At 33.5% G+C, this 23,100-nt stretch overlaps 1 protein-coding gene across 1 annotated transcript in view; it reads right to left on the minus strand.

The window, feature by feature from the left end:
- Window positions 1-8,387: 8,387 nt before the first annotated feature.
- Window positions 8,388-23,100, minus strand: part of Pgap1 (post-GPI attachment to proteins inositol deacylase 1) — an 81,801-nt gene continuing 67,088 nt past the window's right edge. Inside the window, exons 22-27 of the mRNA XM_015481182.2 lie at window positions 22,345-22,542; window positions 20,607-20,742; window positions 19,318-19,368; window positions 18,648-18,835; window positions 17,173-17,277; window positions 8,388-15,778 (exon numbers count right to left, since the gene is read on the minus strand). Of these exons, the coding sequence (XP_015336668.1) occupies window positions 15,640-15,778; window positions 17,173-17,277; window positions 18,648-18,835; window positions 19,318-19,368; window positions 20,607-20,742; window positions 22,345-22,542 (817 nt within the window). The 3' untranslated portion in view covers window positions 8,388-15,639. The remainder of the gene's footprint in view (window positions 15,779-17,172; window positions 17,278-18,647; window positions 18,836-19,317; window positions 19,369-20,606; window positions 20,743-22,344; window positions 22,543-23,100) is intronic.

A 23,100-nucleotide genomic window follows, 5' to 3' on the forward strand; every position in this document is an offset into this window, starting at 1 on the left:
TGGTTATTTTCATAATAGAAAAGAATGAGGAAGTCAGTTCCTAAGTCCACATGATGGAGAGTTGGGCCCACATTTTCTTCCAGTAGGCACAGGGTCTCTGTTCTAATGCTTAGGTCCTTGATCCACTTGAGTTGAATTTTCTACAGGGTAAGAGATTTCATTCTGCTACATATGGATTTCCAGTTTTCCCAGCACTATTTGCTAAAGAGGCTACCTTTCCTCCAATGTATGTATATGAAGCCTTTGTCTAGTATGAGATGACTATATTTATGTGGTTTTGTCTCTGTATCTTCTATTCTGTTCCATTGGTCTTCACATCTGTTTTGGCACCAATACCGTGCTATTTTTGTTACTATAGTATAAGGTCTGGTACTGTAATGCCTCCTGCTTTGCTTCTCTTGTTAAGGATTGTGTTTGCTACTCAGCCCCCTGAAACCTGACTCCTTGCCTCATTTGAATAGCTTCTCCTCAATAAAAGGGGTCAGCGCATGCTCTGGCTCTTTCTGCGGACCCTTAAGGTCAGAGGAGCCGTCACAGCGACCCCAAAGAAAAAGGTATTTGTGTCTCTTGTGTGGTTATTTCATGCAGCCCAGTTAGCCCAGTTTAACTGGAGTGACCCCTGAGCCTTTTAGTTGCGAGAGCAGAAACCCGGTACACAGTACCTTTTTATTTTATTTTATTTATTTATTTTTATGTGGTGATGAGGATCAAACCCAGGGCCTCGCACATGCTAGGAGAGCTCTCTAGCTCTGAGCCACTTTACACTCCCCAAAGTTGGCCCTATTAGTTTCATTCCCGCCTATCCCACTCAGTTAGAAGTTATGGCATTTAAGTTGTCCTACTTGATGAATACTCTCAAATCATTTCAATATTAAATGTTTCTAACACTACTGTAATGAGTCCAATTAAAATTAGAAAATTTCAAAGAAGTTCCAAATTGTCTTATTCTTCGGGTCCCAGCCTTTTTCCTGCTGGGACCTGTTCCTTGTTTTCTCCAGCTTGCTACAGGCCATCATCTCAGGCTGAGAATGGAAGCCCGAGGTGTCCCCAAGGCCTTGCCCTGGCACCAGGAGCACAAGAAGTCAGGAGAACCAGAATTGTAACATAGCTCCGGCTCACTGTCTGGCTGAATTGACAATGTATTTCCTGGCTTTTTGTTCCTCTACAATGTAATGCTTCTTCTGCAGGATGGGTGAAGGCAGATTAGCTGTCTTCCCAGTTTTGGCCAAACTGTGACTAAATTCATTTTTCCTTTTTAAATTGTTTTTTTCTTATTTCTGATGCAGGTGGATGACTGAATCAAGTCAGTTGGGGCCTTGAATTCAGGGCTCTGACCTGGACTCTAGTAGCAGTATTGCCAAGAGGCAGAGAGGCAACATTTCTGGCCCTGTGAAGACTACCAGGGAGACAATGCCACACAAATATCTTCATGTTTCTGCATGGTTGGGCTTCCTCAGCAAGGGAACTGACATGCTATAAAGTTAATGTCTTCTTTCTCCGGAGTCACTGGCTCCTTAATGCTCTTCTTCCTCTGGCCTCCTGTCTGGTGAGGCCATATGTTTACATTTTAAGGGGGAGGAAGATGAATTTCTGAGCCATTTGTTTGTATTTCAAAGGACCATAAAACATTTGGGAGCACAGGTTCCCTCCCTTTCTCAGGAGGGAAGGAAGGTAGCATGTTGCTTCTACAAACTGTCAAAATGATAATTTTCCATTCCTCTTCTGTTGTGCAAAACAAAATAAAACTACACAAAAACTCCTTTTGCACTTTCAGGGTCTGTTGGCTCTCCTCACATTGCTCTCAAGGGAGAATAAAAAGCAAGGAGAACTGACAAGAATATTATTTTTAAGTAATAGTTTCTGATCCAGAAACCTCACTTTTGCTTTCAAGTTAATATAAATATAGATATTAAAAACCTATTAAAAACCTCTACAAACCCATTATTTATCTTAGAGACCTAATATATATTCACACACATGCATATCATAAAAGTACTCAGCAAGCCTAGTTATTTGGATTTCTTGCATAAGTATTTAGCTTTTTGTAAGTTCAACATGTAAATTTTGAAGTCATAAATAGAGAGATCTATGTGTTTGAAATATAAATGATATATATGGATTAGCATGTAGCTGTATATTACTAAAGATGCAATGAATTGACTGGTGATGTCTAATTGTATGGCTAGCAGTGTAATTTATTCAGACTGTATTTTTGTACAGAGCAGCGCACACTAACCTATACCTCTGTGTCCTCTTTTAATGCCTAAAACTGTGCCTAGAAATTTCATCTGTCTTAAAAAATATAATATACTTTATGCTGTTTATGCTGTTAATTTCTCTACTGCTATACTGTATTATTTTTAAATATATGACATGTTTACTACTTAAATATGAATGTTTTATCCTGGTTACTTTTTTAAAACAGTCATCTGGGGTAAACCTGTTTATCACTCTAGTGATTTTGAGTTTGCAGTTTCATGATCAGTTCATTTCATGATTTTTGTAGTTGACATGAAGTTATCTATCTGGAAGAAAATAAAAGTGGTTTCATTAAAAAAAAAAAAACCCTCAACTTTGCACAGCAAAGGAAACTATCAACAAAGTAAAGAGACAACCTGAGGAATGGGAGAAAATATTTAGAAAGCACACATCTGATAAGGGGGTAATATTCAAAATATGTAATGAAAAGCAACTCAATAGCAAGATAACAACCGGATGAAAAAATGGGCACAGGACAGACATGGTGGTGCACGCTTGTAATCCTAGCTGCTACTGAGGCAGGAGGATTGAACGTTTGAGGCCAATCTGGACAACTGAGTGAGAAGGGTCTCAAAATAAAATGTAGCTCAGTGGTAGAGTACCCTGGGTTCAAACTCCAGTACTGCAAGAAAAGAAAAGGACAAAAGATCTGAACAAATATTTCTCTAAATAAGACACACAATGGCCAACAGGTTTAAGGAAAAATGCTCACCACTAATTATCAGGGAACTGCAAATCAAAACTCTAAGGAGATATCCACATGGGTTAGAAAGGATGTTATCAAAAAGTCAAAGGAAAATAAATGCTGATAAGGATGTGGAGAAAAGGGGGTGCTCATACACTGCTGCTTGGATGGTAATCTGGTACAGCCATATGGAAAACAGTATGGTAGTTCCTCAAAAAGTTAAAAATTGAATTACTATAAGATCCCCAAATCCCACTTCTGGATATCTATTCAAAGAAAATGAAATTAGTATCTTAAAGAATTACCTGCATTCCCATGTTCATTGCAGCACAATCCACGATAGCCAACGTATGGAATCAACCCTAAGTGCTCATCAATGGATGAATAAAACAAGTGGTGTGTGTGTGTGTACGCTCATATACTAATAATGGAATATTATACAGTCGTAAAAAGAGAGAAATTCTGTCATTTTGACATAGATGTCACAGAGGACATTACATTAAGTGAAATAACCTAATGGCACACAGGGAAGTCATATACTGCATGATCTTGCATATGGAATCTAAAAAAGGCAAACCACATAGAAGCAGAATGGTGGTTATCTGAGTTTGGAGGATAAGAGAAACAGGGAAACATTGGTGGACAAGTACAAAGTTTCAGTTATGTAGGATGAATAAACCCTGGAGATCCAATGTACATGTTGAGTGTTGGCAGTCAATAATATTGTATCGTATACTTGAAATTGCTAGGAGGGGGCTGGAATTGTGGCTCAACAACGGTGGAGTGCTCACCTAGCATATTCAAGGTCCTAGGTTCGATCCTCGGCACCACATAAAAATAAATAAATAAAATAATGGTATAAAAAATTATTTTTAAAAAATTGCTAGGAGGACACATCTTAAATGTTTTCAACACACACACACACGCGTGTGCACACGCGGTAATTATAAGAGGTGATATAGTAATTAGCATGATTGTGGCAATTATTTCACAATGTACACGTATGTATCAAAACACCAATTATTTATTTATTTATTTATTTATTAGGTATACATGGACATAATATATTTATTTTGTTTGTTTATTTTTTTATGTGGAGCTGAGGATCGAACCCAGGGTCTCTCATTTACGAGGCGAGCGCTCTACCACTGAGCCATAACCCCAGCCCCAATTATTTATTTTTAAGTTATTTTTATTTATTCCTGAATAAAATTGGGGAAAAAACAATCTAAAAGGATTACAGAATATATTCTAAGTTTCTCCAAATGGGGTTTGTACATTGTGAGTGATGTGTGTGCAAGACAACATATTTAGATGTGGGAGGAAAATGACTCATTTTCATGTATTTAGAATTGTTACTAGTATTTTATACACCGAATGACACCAACACACACCCATCTTTATCACAGATGACTGCAATCAAGTGTGTGGGATGGAAGCTGAGAGAAGACTGGGGATGCCACTGCATGTAGGATGACAGGCATTCTACTACTACTCTCTTCATTTGCTTGTTCCCTTTAATCTTATTGTGACATAACTGTATATATTACTAAGTCAAAGAACTCATGCATTATACTATGTCATATTGTATTAACAGAACTATCACAAATTGAATAAGCAGCTTAAAAAACACTCCTTCCAAGAAACCACAGGTTGAAAAAACCAGCAAAGCAAGCACAAACTATGAAGGAAATACACTCTATTCCCTTTACCAGCTTCATGAGGAATTAAAAAGAATAATCATATCTGATAATTTAATGTCATTTCTTCCCATTAAAACTCACCAGGATTTGAAAAATCAATTTATATTCATTATTGCCCCAAGTATATTTGATCAAGGTATTAACTACTGATAGTATGAAGTATTATAATTAACAAAATATTTTAAGATTTATAAAACATATAAATCTTCACCATGTCATTGTAGATATTATTTACATATAAGCATAGTGGTATGTTTATGGAGGGAAGTTTAAACTTTTTTTTAACAATGAAGGTGTGCAATCAAAAAGCTCTTGAGGTCATTATCTAACATAGCCACATTTCCCTTTGTGGATCTGTAATTTCAAAAATTAATTAAAAATTTAAAGTAAGTATCATGGAGAAAGTAAAATAGTAGTTACCAGAGACTGGGGAGGAGAATAGAATGGTAAAGTTTTAATGGATATTTCCAGTTTGGAGTTCCCCCCACCCCAGAGTTGGGGATCAAACCCAGGGCCTCACATGTTAGACAAGCACTCCAGGCTGAGCTACATTCCCAGCCCCAGTACTCCATTACAAAGGAAAAGTTATGCTGATGAATGGTGGTGATGGCTGCAATTATGGAGGTATTTAATATCACTACATACTTAAAGTGTGTAAGATGTAAATTGTCATGGGCAATCTAAAACAAAAATTAGGGAACAAAACTAGTAAGAACAAAGATTTCTAAATATAGCAAATGTTATACTTTCTTAATTAGAACACAACTCTATTCTTTTATAAAGGGTAAAGCAATGCCTTTCTAAACCTAAAATCCTTTTTTTTCCCCCTCCAGTAGGTCAAAAATCTTTTACAGAAAAAAAATCAACTTCCTCCTCTCTTTTATCCCAATCCTCTGCCATCTTAAGGGTAACAATGCCCCCCACCCCATGTGAAATGCAGTTTCCTACATGTGAGGAAACAGAGACTGAATCAGAAAAGTTACTCTTTGTCATGTACAAAAAAGAATAAATTCAAAAAAGAAAGGAAAGAAGTTACTCTTTAAGCACCTTTTAAACTTTTGTGGTTCTAGACCAAGTAGGCCTTCATTGCTTCAGCTGAATTTTACACTTTCACTCCTAGATTATTTTAACTCTTTTCTCTTAACCTCTATAATTCTTTCTTGATCCGAATGGCACCACATAGTAAATGCAGAAAGCACAGTGACTGGGTCCTTTTCGTTGAACATGTGTTAATATGAATTATAGATATTTCTTATAGAACTATTCCATACAGGAGATGATTTGCATGACTATTTAACTTCATGAGCATGTAGCTTTGCAAAACCCAAAGCTTTCACTTCCACAGTATACAGGGATTTATGCACACTTAGAAAGTCTATGGAATTTAATTCTTTCTCTCTATATATATATTCAAGAGAAACTTACTAGAACTCTCTTTTTTTCTTTCTTTCTTTTTTTTTTTGATATTGGGGGTTGAACCTTGGGTGCTTAACCCTTGAGTTACATCCTCAGCTCTTTTTATTTTGAGACAGGACCTTACTAAGTTGTGTAGGGCCTTGCTAAATTGCTGGGGCTAGCTTTGAACTTGCAATCCTCATGTCTCAGAATCCAAAATTGCTGGGATTACAGGCATGCTATTAGAAGCATTTTTAAAAGCCAGTTTTGATCTATCATTTTACTTGAGTTTGTCATTATTCCCCACTCATACCCAACAAGAAATTATACCTGTTAAGTACAGTTAAATGCTACAACTCAATGGCAATTTGGTATACTCTTTCTTAATTTTAGGCCACATCACCCCGCAAAAGAACAAATCCATCTCTCACCTAATCTCATGTACAAGAAAAACAACCCAGGAGTGACAGACATAATTTACTCTTTTAAAGGCCATTTAAAATTCAATGACTGCATTGAGGGGCTTTTTTTCCCCCCACAAAAACATTTTATATTTAACTCATCAGCTCTCTGAATTAAAATTAAGGAATTATTACATATAGCAGTTATGCAAAAACACTTTAGTTCAATGTTTTATGTGGTAGGCAGAATTCTAAAATTCTTAAAATTCTCATGCCCTGGTATACATACCTTTTATAATAATAAATCCCCTCTCCTGGATGGTGGGTGGAACCTGTGACTATGATGGAAATATGATTATTACCTTATATGGCAAAGAGGATTTTGCAGATAAATAATTAAGGTTGACTGAATTAACCAAAAGCGGGAATTATCACTGGATTCTAGCTATTCACTTAAGCCCTTTAAATCAGGGTTTAAAGATGAGAGGGAAAGAAAGTAAAGTGGTTTAAAATGTGGTTCTGCTGGTCTTGAAGGAGCACATTGCCATGTTGTGAAGTGTTAGGTCGTAGGACATGGCACCAAAGTGCAACAGTCCCAGGTCAACAGCAAGAAAACAGGAAGCTCAGTCCTATCACCCACAAGGAAGTGAATTGGATAACTTGAATGAACCTCAGATGGCTTAACAGAGTCATTTGAGTGATTCCAAAAGTCCAAGACTCAATAGAGAACACAGTGGGTTGTGTTTGAACTTCTACAGAATTGTGAACAAATAAACGGTTGTTGTTTTGTTAAATTTGTAGTAATTGGCCATGCAGTCATTACATGGGAATTAACTTATATATAAGGGAAAGGGAATGAAGAGGAAATTGAAAAGGGGGAGTAAAACTGGTGGGAAAGGCTCACAGGTTTTCATGTTGCATGCTCAGTCATTTCACAATTTTGTTGGTTTCAAGATAATCCTCTAGATATCCAAAGAATACACTAAGGTTTCTAGTTATGTATTTCTTATCCTTAAAACTTTACATTTTTGGGTATATATAATAATGTACACAATATAGTGTATGTGGATAACTCAAATATTCATGTACTTAGGAATTCTGGTTAAAATAGATACTTGTCCCTCAAAATCTCTTATTTCTTCCATCTATTTTAATGAAGTTTGAATCTATTCTAAACTCTCAAATTATTTGGTATTCTTTTAGGCATCTTATAACCCTATAGACTATCTTTCTAATTGCTTCTAGGAGCCCAAACAAGTTAATTTTATTGACCAAGGCAATGCCATCAAACATTTGAGAATTACAGTTGGGTCACTTTTCAAATCAGAATTCCAGGCCTCTTTCCCCTCCTCCCCCGATTTAGGATTGAACCCAAGGTCTCACCCATACTAGACAAGCAATATAACATTCCTAGTCCTTAAAATATATAAATATATGTTTTGAGATAGGGTCTAAGTTGTCCAAGCTAGCCTTGAACTTGTTATCTTCTTGCCTCGGTCCCCATAGTAGCTGGGATTACAGATGGTTGTCACTGAGCCTAACTAAATTTCTCCTTTAAAGATCAAATTTAGTAGTTATGGGGTAACCTGGAAATCTGTTTATAATGTCTAAATCATTCTCATTCTTACTAAACTGGGCACCCAGGAATACACTCAGCTTAAACAAGTGGAAAGCATGGTCTTTTAAAGAAACACAACTATATAATTCCTTAAAACAGAATGTGAACTATAAAGTATCCATACATATGTATGTGGGAAGCTACAAAATACAAATTAGAAAGTATCTGAATGTATCTTGCTTTCAGTATTTACTTGTGATATATCATGTCCATGCTGAATGGACATTCTGGAATGCTAGAACATGTAAATAATTTTTCAAGTTTTTTTTTTCCTGCAATAGTATTATGGAAGAGTCTGTGAACTAGTAAGCAACCTTTGTACCACATGTGCTTATTCACCAAATTTATTTTTGAACATTCAGAACACCAGATTATGACATTAAAAAGAAAGCACCAAAATTGCTACACATTAATACCTGAGCAGAGACTGAAGGCAAATATTCATCTATAAACTTACACCATAATGTGGAAACATAAGAAAAAAAATTCACAACACTCTATGAAGCACAATAAGTAGCACTTTTTCTGAATTACAACCAGTTAAATGTAACAATGTTAATTACATCATACCAAAAATACACACAAAATTACACATAAGTGTATTTAGTACACCATACATTGTACAAAGTACTGGAGAAGATCATGCATGTTTAAATGGAAAGATCCTCGAGGTGACAATAATTTTTCAATATATATACTACAGGACAAGTTCCTTTGCACTATTAAGTACTGTTATTATGCAATGTACTTTCTGGATGAGAACAAAATCAATTTGCTAATAAATGATTTCTTACTGAGTCTATCTCAGAACAACAAACTTTGTCCTCTGTAAAATTTTTAACTGTGATATAAAAACTGATGTACGTTGAAAGCCACTTATTTACTACATACCCTTGCCCAAATTATTTTCTTGTCAATTTGACCAGGCTTGACGGAAAGACATAACATCTTTCTATATAGTTTTAGAGAAACCTACCTTCTTGTCTTTGAGGGATGGTAGTGGAGGTAAAATAGAAGGAACAAATATGTTGAGTCTATGTGCAAAACTAAAATTGAGAAATAAAACACACACTCTGAGAATACAGAAATGTGGGCATCTTTTAGCAGAGAACATGACTGTCTTATAAATGGAATAATTCGAACTTTAATAGAAATTGTGCCATTATTTTAAATAAGCACAGTAAAGATACAAGACTATACATTAAAAAACAAGCAAATAAAAACTGGAGCCAGTTTTATCTTGGTATCTTAAAAATAACTAGGAAGGAAAAAGAAAAGAGAAAAATGTTAAAAATATACTACATGAATCTGAGTTTAATTGCTAAAAAATCATTATTGGATAAATGAATCTTACTTGACACATACAAACACAAACCTCAACAATCTACAGAAAAATGAATACAGGTCTTAGGAAAGAGCTTGCATCTTTGTTAGACTACTCATTAATATGACAAAAAAATTACATTTTGAAGATTTGTTTTTCTATGTACAATATGTTCATAGGTGCCATGACCTTCTCCTAAAATAATGTTGTTGTTGTTGTTTTACAAAAACTTTAGCCAAACTTAATTTTCTACATCTATGTGGCCTAAGTTAATCTTAATTTGAAAACAAGAACTCTGGAAATTAAGGGCGGCCTCAAGAACAATAGTTCTGCAAATATTAAGTGAACTACTAGTCAGCTTTTAAAATTTTTCTCCAACTTCAAAGAAAAGGATTTGGGACCAGTTTGAAAAGGCCGCCCACAATAAAATATACAGGTATAAAATTGCAGGGCATTTCTTTATCATTTTAAGGCACAGTCTTTTTTACTCCAAATGACTACAAGTTAAAGGTCACAGTGATATATATTTAATTTTGGTCTGGTTTCTCATGGGTATGTTGCTACATTTATAGTTAGTCTTAAGTTTAAGAAACTGTAATACAATCACTTCAAAATAATATATTTAAGTCATTTTTATGTTTTCAAAAATGTAAATACATAATACAATTTCCTAATATATATATACACACTAAAAATTGGATTTTCTTCCCACCCCCACAACAGAGGAGGACAAAGTTATTTCTATCAGTATTACATCAAATACCTATTTGACAATGTAGAAAGCATGATTATGTTAAAATACAGATATCTCCTATTTAGGATAAATTGTTCAACACAGAGGACAAACTCATTCCAAAGGACAGTATATAGTAAATTCAGATTTTGTACATTGTCTTTTAACTAATATCACCCACAGTCCCCATTAGATAATTGGATAAACTGTTATTAAATCAAGGCCAAATATTTCAACATTCGCTTTTCTGTGCCATGTCTTTACTTCCAACAATACTTATGCAAACTGTATCAACATTACTGGGCAGAGAAATGTGATTAAATGATGGGAAACACTATGAAGGTCTGAAACGTCCTTAAAATTTATATGAGAAATTAAAGCATTTCAAGTAGATAAACAGCAGTTTCTGAGCCTATCATATTTCCACTTTTCTCTCACAAGTACCACCATATTAATGTAACCTTTAGCATTAACATTTTGATTGTTTTATAATATTTTCCTTTAAGATTCACATATTAAAAAGTTTATTTCATTATACTTTGCTAGGGTCTGGTGGATAATTTCCCCATATGACCATATAAAGGGAATGAGTGTAAACATATAGAAAACAAAAGAAATTGCAAACTTTCAATTAACATAAATAAGACACCCATACCTATACAACAAAAATTAATGTCTTATATCACAAAATTAATCAAAACCAAAATTATTTCAAATGATTACGTCAATGATGAAAGGTCAGTATTGGGTGACCTGATTTTTACCAAATAAAATCAAAACATTAAAAAATCATACAAAATATAATATACTATACCATAATTGAGTATTTTCAAAGAAAAATTAGAATATGGAATTTTCATGATATACACATTTATTATAAGTCCTAAATGAAGAACACTGAAAAAGATTATTTTTGCTTTAATCCCAATATGTTAAGAAAGTTTCATTGGCACAAATATCCAGAGGTATTTTACAATTTCATTTAGCTTTGGTGGTAAAGTATGTTTACCAGATTAATACAGTCAGTCTTCAATACAGAGCTTTGATGCTAATAAGAATTCAAATGTATTTTCTTCCTAAAAAAGGATGTTAAAGTCCAATATGAAACAGAACAAGTGCAACATGAAATACAAAATATGCCTATCATTTAGGCTTTTGAACAGTTAATAGCTATGCTTTGTCTATAAATTTTTTTACTCATAACATTACTACTATATAAATACTAAAAGTCAAAATAACATTAAAAATAGCATATGAACTTTACAAAAATGGCTACTTTTAGATTTCCTAAACTAGGATTAGAATTTGAATATGCGAACAAACTTATCCTAATTAAAATACACCAACAGATAGTTTTTCATAAATGTTGAAAGTTACAATGTACAGAATGTTTACAGATTGATCTGAATCTTATGCAAAATCCTCAGAAATTAACTGGTTTCCTGGTATCTAAAATCTTACATTTTGAGCAGCATAACATGCCAAACACTTTTAGAAAGTACTTTACTTGATTTAAAAAGCATTAACCTAAGACAATTTAATCAAGATGTATCTTAGAATATCACTTAACTTTTGAACAACCCTGTTATCAATTTAGGTGTATTGTCACATTTATATTATTAATGCAATAACAGTTTGTCTATTCTATTTCCAAAGTTTTTTCTGTTCTTTGAACTAAGTTACTAAGATATAAAATTCAGTTTTCCCTATTCATAATATAATTTATTTAAAACAATATGAATTCTTGAGCAATCACAGTACACACATTTGCACTTGGATCACTGACTCAAATTTTCTTTCCTATTGTCCTTATGAAAAGTAAATGCTTATTTTCTCAATTTACTAAAACTTATTGTGAAAGAATCCATGAGTAATGTGTATAAATAAACTTCAGAATTTGAAATGTTCTTAGTTCAAAAAGACTGGGATAAAAGTTCAGCTTCCACATAATTTTGTAAAAGTATCTTCTGCCTTTACATTTATTTGCTAAGAAAGTTTTCCTGGCAGGGTTTAATTTCCTGAAAGAAAGATAACTTTTATTGCTCCCTTTTATTCTGGTGAGCAAATGGCACAGTCTCCCAATTGATTTTCCCCTTTAATAAACTTCACAAGGTATTTTGTTTCCTATGGTATACAAATTCAAAAAATCCTATAACACTGAGAAAACACAATGTGATGATGAAAAATAATCAACAAATGCCTCGTCAAAGAAAGTCTCAACACCTTTTTGGGTTTTCCTCAAATGGTTTTAGTAACCAGTTCCTAAAACTTCAAATGCAGCACTCTAAGGTTTTGCACTAAACTAAATAATAATATAAGACATTACACTAATTTAGAACCAATGTAAGATGGAAATTAGGCCAAGTGATTTATCTAGAGATTCAGGAATCAGATTTTTATTTATGTTTCCCTATTTTTCCCAGAGCTTTAAAAAGCTACATTGAAAGGTGTGTTTTATTTCCTTTTATTTCCCTTGAACACTTTCTTTAAGAAATGCTAACAGGTAGTCAGGTTAAATGAACACATTATGCTATAAATGAGAAGGCTGGAGAGTCAAGGAAGCTATAGGAACTAGAAAATGAAAAAAAACAACCTACTTTATAACAAGTAGTGTCTAAACGAGTGATAAAATAAGCAGTAACAAACATTTAGTAGGCCTACCTACTATAGTTCCTTATTTTTCTTTACTAAATTATCATGTGGATATTAGTATAGTTAGTTCATCCAAGAAAAGGAATTCCATCATACACATCTGAGTTTATCTGACCAAAATATTAAAAGATTAATCAATGTATTATTAAATAATTATTACATGAAAGGGATTCAAAATCAATGTTAAAAAAGGCATAGTGGCTTTTTAAAAACCACTGCTTTAAATATTTTCATTCTGGCAAAAATGAAGAAAATAAGAAACTAATTTAACTCTGGCATGAAAATGATCCAGAAATAAAAAAGTTTAACAGGTGCTGATGGTATACCTCAGTGGTAGAGTGTGTTCTTAGCACGTGAGAGGGCCTGGGCTGGATCCCAGGGACCTACCCCCACTACCAAACACCATGTTAATGATTTCTATCATATTATCAGTTCTAGATTATAACAGCAGCAACTCCAGGGGAGGCTTTAGAAACACGGAAAGTATCCAATGTTTTCCCCTGTCCAATCTATATCCGATCTAGTATCAACAACAATGTCTAGGAATTATTTTATATGCAAAAATGTTTGCTCAAAACTTGATAATTTTCTAAATAAAAATACCTTAGGAGAACACAGAAATTTGCAGAACTAGATTATCTCTAGCTGCCAATAAATAATTTCCTTTTCAGTAACTCTGCTAATAGATCTGTGCTGTTTTGTAGGATAATAAAGATTGTAAGCATGTTTCCCACAGTGTGTAATTTATAGGCCAAGGAGTTTTCCTAATGATAGAAATAATACATTTTGCTAATCCTCAGATGGAACCTACCTCTCACCTCTGGTAGCTACCTGAATTTAAAGTGCTTGATGAAGACCCTGTCAAAAATGTGTATATGTATGTATATTTGTATACATACAAATATAATGGCTAATGACCTAAAGTACTACTGTTTATAAAATGTTTAATTAATTTTGTAGTCCTTAAAATGAAATATTTTGTTGGCTTAAGTAAGACTTTAGAACTTGTTGGTAAGTACACTCCCACATATATATGTGGTTTGCCACAGAGACAAGTGTATAATCTAATAAAAATCTCTTTCCTCTCAGGTATTGAACATTCAAGCATTTTGTGGTTTATTATTTTTGCTATTTCTCTCAAACAAATAAAAGTCTGGTATGTCTCTAAGTTTACTATGCCTCCACTTTAATGGTGTTGGTAAGTGATAATATGAATATTGAACAATAAGCATAAAACTGAAAATGACAACAACGGAATCATGCAAACTTACAACCCTCAGGTGATAGTAAGACCTTCTCTGACTAATGCTAAAAACAAGGACCTGAGGAGGAATTAAGAAGGGAAATGAGTTAATGCCCCACAGTTATTAAAGTGGAAGGGATCCTCTATAGAATTAACAGCTTAGAGGTTGCAATGGAATCCAGATACAATGGCAGATGAAATAAAACTGATTCTCTAGGACGTCCCAGGGTACTAACAAGGACACAATTTTACATGTGTGACCATGGAATCACCAAACTTAAGGACATTACTTAAGAGGTTTGGAGTATTTATAGCACACACATCTAAAAGAAGGGCTCTATGAGCCAGGTATACTTCAGCCTGAGTTTATTCTATGTGAAGGCAAAGAGTATTATTTTCTTGTACTATGCTCCATCACCTTCTTCAAACTTTTGTTATTAAGAGTGAATCAAAATTTGAAATGAAATAGAAACGTTACTCTTATTTGTCAAACAGTAATTCTAGAAGTCACATAGGCAAATCAAGATTCTACTGTTAAATCTATTGGCTAACATCCCAATTTATTGAGGTGTATTGTTTATATTTATGCTATTAATATGATAATACCTGTTTACTGTTATCCCATTACAGTATAGTTTCACACATCAAATGTGATACTATACTTGTGATCATGTTGATTTTTTTTTCACAGTAGACAAAAAATGGTGCAAACCTATAGTTGTTTCTGACCACTGGAGTTGTTATTTCAATAATCTATCATAGCCTGAAAACCTTTTGGCAACCATGGATGCAATGAATTATTCAAATGGTATAAACCAAACAAACTACTCCAATCCCAATATCTGTGAGAATGTTCTTTAAATTTAACAACAGATTTCTTAAATGATGCCCTGATATTCACCAAGAATATATGATAACAGAATTTCATTGTTTTGAGTCTGAATCATGTTTCCATCATCAGTCTTGCTCTGGTTACCAAAAAGCAGGTCTCCTTATAATTCAAAGCTTTATTTCCATAGATGTAAGAAGACAAAAGGTCTATTCTGTTCACCCTGGCTGCCGAAAACCAACCAAAGACTCTTTGTGGTAATTTAACTTCTGAGAAACCAAACAGAGTGGATTTTGTCAGTCTTTTCTTTCTTTCATTTTTTTTTTTTTGGTCAAATTTTTAGGACTTCTTTTTCAATATGTAAGATTACATATTGAAAATAGAAAACAGATAGCAAATATAAAACAACCTACAGAAGAAAGCTTGATGAAACAAGCAGAATGTTTGATGTGAGACTACAAACAATGTTGCATCTACTGAGTCTCTAGAAAAAGATCCTTGGTATGGCTGATGAAGTAGACTAGGTGATATGCACAGGAGTCCTCAAAGCCAGGGGCCATCATATTTCTCCACTAATTTTGCAAAATGACTAATACCTAGATGCCACACCACAAAACAAAACCATGCTTCATCTGTTTTCCTCAAGCATTACAAAACTAATTTCCTATTTTCAATACTGTAAAAATAGACTTGTCTTCTCCAAAGGATCTTGCTGCCCATATTGGTGGATCTGTATGTTCACTCTTATTACTGGCCCTAAAGGCATAAATCATCTTTATCATCATGTAAGTCCAGTCTTACATAAAGTTGCATAATGCATGGAGTAAGAGAGGTATGAAGACAAAGCATGGAACCCTGTATAAGTGCGCTGACCCAAAAGCAATCACACCAACAGCCAGAGGAAGTGGAAATTGTGAGGCAGTCTTCAACAATTTACTGTAAAGAGAGAAATATACATTGTTATGTAAACTGCAATGTGAGCTAAAACAGAATATGTCAACCTTTTATAGTTTTGGGAAAGGTAAGTATTCTAAGTAATTGTAAATGAAATAATTTTTAATGTAATAAATTTACCTGTTCATGATTTTTTTTAATATTTATTTTTTAGTTATAGTTGGGCACAGTACCTTTATTTATTTATTTATTTATTTTAATGTGGTGCTGAGGATTGAACGCAGGGCCTCGCACATAGTAGGCGAGTGCTCTACTGCTGAGCCACAATCCCAGCCCTGTCCATGATTTTTTAAAAAGAGAAATATGAGCTATATTTTGACCAGAAAAGGGGAAAACATTTCTATTCAGAAAACAGCCAGTTTGGTTTAGTGTTTCAAATTTTAACAACAGAAAAATATTAGATGGACTGTTACTCCGCAATACTACTTCTAAAAATTTATCCTAGCAAAAATAATGCTATTCACTAAGATAGAGCTACAGAAATGTTTATTTTAATCTTAGTTACGGTAACAACAAAACAAGCAAACTCAGAAGGAATTTTTCTTTACTTATTGATTTGTACTGGGGCTTAAACCCCGGGGCACTTTACCAGTGAGCTATATCTCTTGTCCTATTCATTTTTTATTTTGAGACAGGGTCTCGCAAAGTTGCTGAGGCTAGCCTTGAACTTGCAGTTCTCCTGCCTCAGCCTCCTGAGTCACTGGTGTGTGCCACTGCACCCAATAGGAACCTTCTTTAATTCCCAAAATGAAAGAACCATGTAAGTCAAGACATAAATGTTTTAAAAACAATACTACTCCCAGGAAAGACTATCACCATTTTACTCTGAAAAGAGAGAAAGTGCAGATAAGAAGGGTTAAAAAGCTTGCTAAGGACATAAAAATATTGAATGGCAGAGCTAATATATGAGCCCCAGGTTGGCTTGATTCCAGAATATTTGCATATATCTTCCAGAATCAACTGAAAAGGCTCCCAGAGCAAACAACCAGTGAATGAAAAGCCAAATACTATTATGGAGAATTTAATCATATTCAAAAGAAGTCTAATGGCATAATGAACCTTCATGAAATGCCTGTTAGCCAACTTCAAAAATCATGGCCAATCTGAACTTCCACTCTTCCTGTACTATTTAGAAGTAAGTCTTAGATATCTTTTAAGGGTTAACTTTTTAAAGAAAATAACCCATATTATTACATCCTAACAAGTAAAACTTATAATTAAAATAAGTATAGCATACTTACATAAAAACCCGTAATACTGTTACTTTTAGGAATAATTAAATTAACTACAAATAAATAATATGCTTCAGAAATAAAAATAAAGTGTGAAAAGGGTCAGGAAAAGATGTAAGAAAAAGAAAGATTAATGTATCATACCTTGATTTTATTGAAACTGTGTAAGTATTTCCAAGAACTGCCATAGTTGGAATAAGGATAAATGCCAAAGGTTTACATGGATCAGGATTAAGTTTAAAATAATACCTATAATAAAAGAAAAGAAAAACCCCATAAGTCAACAAAACAGAACTGTTTGCTTTAAAAATTAATCAATCAATTAATTAGGTACTAGAGATTGAACCCAGGGGTTCTTTATCACTGAGTTACAACCCCAGCCCTTTTTATTTATTTATTCTTTGAGACATAGTCTCACTAAATTGCTGAGGCTGGCTTTGAGCTTGCAATCCTCCTGCTTCAGGATACCAAGCTGCTGGGACTACAGTTGTTTGCTACCACACCTGGCTTGATCTTTTTTTTTTTTTTTTGGTACCGGGCTTGAACTCAGGAGCATTCAACCATGAGCCATATCCCCAGCCCTATTTTGTATTTTTATTTAGAGAAAGGGTCTCACTGAGTTGCTTATCACCTTGCTTTGTTGAGGCTGGATTTGAACTTGAGATCCTCCTGTCTCAGCCTCCCATGCTGCTAGGATTATAGGCGTACACCACCGTATCTGGCTTAGCTTGATCATTTTAAATTACCAGAATCAATTAAATTCAATAATTTTCAAAACATTCCAATAGCAAAATGGATAAAAGAGAGCTCTAAACAGCTCCTGAAATCTTTAATATGTACTTTTTTGCTCTAGATCATCCTTATAACCCAAGGTTTTATATGGAGAATTATGTCAGATACTACTAAAGAAATAAAAACACCCAAAATGAAAGACTTCCCTTTTATAATCAGTTTATGTCTTAAAGGTAGTATATAGTTTTTAAAAGGCAAATTATTTAAAATACATTAAAGCTGCTCTATGACAGATAAAATAAATGTTTATATAAATTAGCTGTCCCTTATCTTTTTAAAATTCAAGGATCTCATCTCTTGTATATATTGACAGTAAGATGTCTGTGGCCTTTCAGAATCATAAGTATGTGCTCCTCAAATAATTGCAACTGCAAATCTGTGAACACAAATCTGGATCTTGACTAAAATGAGGGATAAAAAGATATTAACATCTGGTAATCTTTTATTTCATTTATTGAACTTTTTTAGTTCTACCAACTTAAAAAATATTTTCAATACTTACATACTCTGAAAGTTTTATATTATTATTTTTTTTTGTGTAGGGGGCTTGACTAGTATTTGGATGAGATGGCCTTTTATTTAGAATGTACCAATAAGTAAAAATACAAATTGCTCTCTTTTTGCAGATTTTTGAAGGAGGTAATATTCCAAAAGTTTATATTTTTATAGAACAGGAGAAAATATGAATGTACTGAAAATAAATTTCAGGTTCATAGCTTCTTATTCTTAAGGAATTTTCATGGACCATCAGGAATATAAGCAAGTCTCTACTTGAAGATATTCTTTGTCTAAACCACAAAAATAATAATTACATAAATGAAACACACCTAAGATTTTTTAACCAATAAATTAAAGATGGCATGCTGAGTAATACGATCCATGTTAATAAGTTAATCACAGTACTGTGCATGCGAAGACTGTCTTCAGCATCACTGGCAGATAAACGAAGATGGTGTACTGAAGAGTCTTTATGGTGATTGGATTTTTTTTCACTTCTTCTAGAGTGTTTGGGATTCTATAAAGCAATAAAGTAAAAACATCAAGACATTAAGTACACAAAAATAAATCAGAGATATTTATTTTATTTAGAATCATAACTACTAACCAGTTAAATATGTATACCATTCCATTACCAAACTGAAATTACCTATTTAAATGGTACCTAATTAAATGATTACAGTTATAAAAGTTTTATTCTTTGACTTGCTATTTTCACTTCTGAGAATATAGCCTCTAGGTAATTACTCAAAATAAAACTTAAAAGATAATATTTTATAACAATAACAAAAATGGCATAGGTACTAACAAAGGTCAAATTAAATTTAGAATAATTTCAATGTATTTTAATAATCTTTTAAGTTCAGTTTTATTAAAGTTACTTAAAAATTCATAATACTTTCACACACTATCAAATTCTAACCTTTCTGAAAAATAAACTTATATTTTCTCATGTTCTTTCATATTAAAGCTATGTAGAGTTTTTAAAATACAACGTACCACGGGCTGGCTATTTTTAAAAGTTGTGAGGCTGGCTTGCAGATGAACAATCTAGGGGAAAAAAATAACTTTAATTTACTTGTTTTGCAAAAAAGTTATAGGAGTTTCTATTAAAATTGAGAAGCACTGTAATGTGAAATTTAAAAAATCTAAACAACTAAAAATTCATTTATACATTTAAAAACATTCTTTTAGGAAAGATAAAACAACACATACTTGCTACCATGGATTAAAAAAAGGAAATACTTGAAAAAAAAAATACAAACTTCCAGAGTATATAGGGACCAGGATATGTTGCTACACCTTTTGCCTCCTGTGAACCTATGTTTGAATGATACCTTGCTATAGACATTTTATGTGTCTTATGGATAAAAAATTTGATTATATTCAATATAAGAAGTTAAATACAAATAAAGAAGAAATACAAATCAGTAATATACAGTGATGAAATATTTACAAGGACTTGAAAAATCTGTACATTTAATATATTTTAGTTCTTTAAGTATCTGAGAAAGTTTTGCTTTTGTGTCACTTGTCGGAAATACCTAACTTAAAAAACTAAATATGTTGTATTTATGAATTGAAGTAGGTTTAAATATTTTTTCAGGTGCACATAAATTCCTTTGTAAAACTGAAAATAATCTATAATGAGCATATATTAGTGTTAAAAGCAGAGGAAAAAGTATTTGTTCAAAAAAAAAAAAAAGTAATTGTTATCCATGTCAAATGTCTACACATGAATGTACAGGGTATGCAGTTGTAAAACCTCCTGAATTTTCCTGCAAAGTTGTCAGCCTTCTTGGAAGTGTTTTTTGCTTCTTCAGTAAAACTATCAATCCATTATTTTTATCATTATATTCTCATTTTTCTGTAACATTTCTTAATATTTTATGTTGTCTCAGCATGATTAGTAACTTGATTTCCAACTAAATTTTTGCTTTCTCTCACCCATGTTCAAAGAGAGGTACAAATAAAACCTTTCTGTTAAATTTTTTAAGTTACCATTTGCAAGAGTAAGAAGCAACAACCTAAAACAGATTATGTGTGTTTTCCTTTGTCTTTTTTTTTCCTTAGCAAAAACCTCAACTCAGATGAGTAATCTCAGTTATACAGGAACTGTATACCATTTACATAACCAAGATGTTTAGAAAACCTTTATTTAAATCTATTATATAACAGAGGAGTGTTATAATTGTAATTAAAATTTTCATTAACAAAGCCTACAAGGCATTCTACACCTGCCTAACATAAAGCCCAGTCGTTCTGGCTTTACTACTGATTTGACATACCTTAAATACGTAGTAAAGATAAGAAAGAAGTATGGCAAGTGCTCCACAAGTTGTCCAACTAATTATGATCAAAACAACTGTCAAAAAAGGTAAGTCTGGTGATATCATCTTGATATCTTTAGGAAGTTCAGAGGGTCTGGAATAAGAAGAAAGTTTAAAGTAATAGAGTAACAGATATTTATACAGTCACATATAAGAAGAAAACAATATACAGGTTGAGCATCCCTAACCCCAAATTGGAAATGCTCCAAAATTCAAAAGTTTTAGCATTAACATGTTACAACTGGCAATTCTACACCTGATCTCATGTGATGGGTTACTGTTGAAATGCAGGTACACATTAAAAATACTGTATAAAACTATCTTCAGGCTATGTGTATAAGGTATATAGGAAACATAAGTGAATTTTGTATTTGGACTTTGTTCCCATCCCTAAGATATCTCATTATGTACATGCAAATATTCCAAAAAAAAAAAAAAAAAGTGAAATCTGAAACACCTGTGGTCCCAAGCATTTCAGAGGACTAATGAACCTGAAGTACTCTGCCAGCTTCTTCTACTTATTAGTATATAAGTGTCATGTGGTAAACAGTATCAATAAAGGCATGTGGTCACATTAATTTAAGTTCCATAATATAGTGTGACAGCTCCTTTCCCATTTAGATACACGTAGCTAATACTTATACTAATGAAGACAAAAATGTTGCCAAAAAAATTAATTATAAACCCTGTGCCATACATCTCCAATCTTGATAGGAAGAACAATTTTCCATTTTTTTAAAGCCTTGAGACTACTCTGATGCTTGTTGGTGTTATTGTCAGACACCCCTGCCAAAAGCACCTCAGAAGGCAAAGTAAGAAGTACCACATCATAACCCCCATCCTCCATGAGAGTAAATCAGACAACATGTATGATACGGAGGAGTGGCAATGGAAATTAGATTGGTGTTTTACTTCAGATTCTAACTGTGTGTTTGGGCTCTTAATACAACTCTAGATTGTTTTAGCCTCCTTGGAGGTTTTATACATTTCATCTAATAGGATGCTAAATATATTGATTGGCGTCTCTTGCCCTCAGGTTTCATTATCAAATTGAGCATACAAAAGCACTGCAGAGAAACAATCCCTTGTGAGGGATTTACAACCATGAAATTTGTCAAGCGTTCTTGACTAACTCTTGGGCACTAAAGTCAATATCCAAGGTGGCATTTAATTTTCAATAAATAATAAGCTTTGATAAAGGCATAATTTGGAACACTAACTCATGCTTTTGCTAGTTATACATCTTTCCTTACAAAATAGTTTAGTGGATCTTGTCGGGAGCCCCTCTGGAAATACATGCCCTTAAGTCCTGAGCAAGAGATACTGAATAATTATTGCACCCCTCAATAACTTGGGCTTTACCTCCACTCAGATAATGAGGCCTGACTTCAGGAGTAGGCGTCACCCGGTGGGTTTGAGTTACACTCACCTGTTCCTTTGTAATCCTACCCCTTGCCTCATTTGAATGGCTTCTCCCCAATAAAACTGGGTTCGAGGTGTGCTCTTTCTCTTTCTTGCCTGCCTTGCCTCCATTGTGGGAGCTGGGTCAGAACCCAAAGAAAAAGGTATTTCTCTGTCTCTGTGTGATTATTTCCTGCCAGCCCAGTTCACCTGGAGTGACCCCACCTGGTTTAGTTGTGTGTCACGGCAGAATCTGATTAAAAGAAGTAGGAAAGCTTTGAGTCATTCATTTTACCTTTTCAAAGTTAGCCATAATGAGGAAAGGAGTCTCACAGATGCAGAAGACAGTAGGCCACTCCAGTAGGCAGTACATGTTCCAAATAGAAAGAGAATCAAGGATACAAGGGGGAAACACATACTCTGACTAGTTAAAACAATGGCATCTAATTCTGGTAACAATAATAAGTCCCATAATTCCTTAAACCATTTATACCTGTGGACAAAAGAAAACAAAATGAAAGCAAAACAATGAATAAACACTCCCAATAACTAATATTCCAGGATTTCATATTTGAGGTGTTTGACCATTCACTAGAGTCTTTAATGTTCCATGATTCTCAATTTATAAATTTATCCTGAAAAATAAATTGGAAGTCTCTGAATGAAAAAAGTCATTTATCTCCCAAGAAAATCTACCTATCAGAAACTATCTGAGTACTGACTCTCAACACAGCTTTACTGCGCTCTTGATTTCTCTATGAAGCAATGCATTCTTATTCATGTTTTCTTTTTTTTAAGAAGCCAACAACTAGTTGGCTAAGTACCTTTTTTTTTTTTTTGTAGTATTTTTTTTTTTTAAATTTTTTATTGTGGGTTGTTCAAAACGTTACAAATTTCTTGGCATATCATATTTGACACTTTGATTCAAGTGGGTTATGAACTCCCACCTTCACCCCATACACAGATTGCAGAATCACATCAGTTACACATCCATTGATTTACAAATTGCCATCCTAGTGTCTGTTGTGCTCCGCTGCCTTTCCCATCCTCC

This window comes from Marmota marmota, unplaced genomic scaffold (genome assembly GCF_001458135.2).
Source record: "Marmota marmota marmota unplaced genomic scaffold, marMar, whole genome shotgun sequence".
In the NCBI taxonomy this organism is placed as follows: Eukaryota; Metazoa; Chordata; class Mammalia; order Rodentia; family Sciuridae; genus Marmota; species Marmota marmota.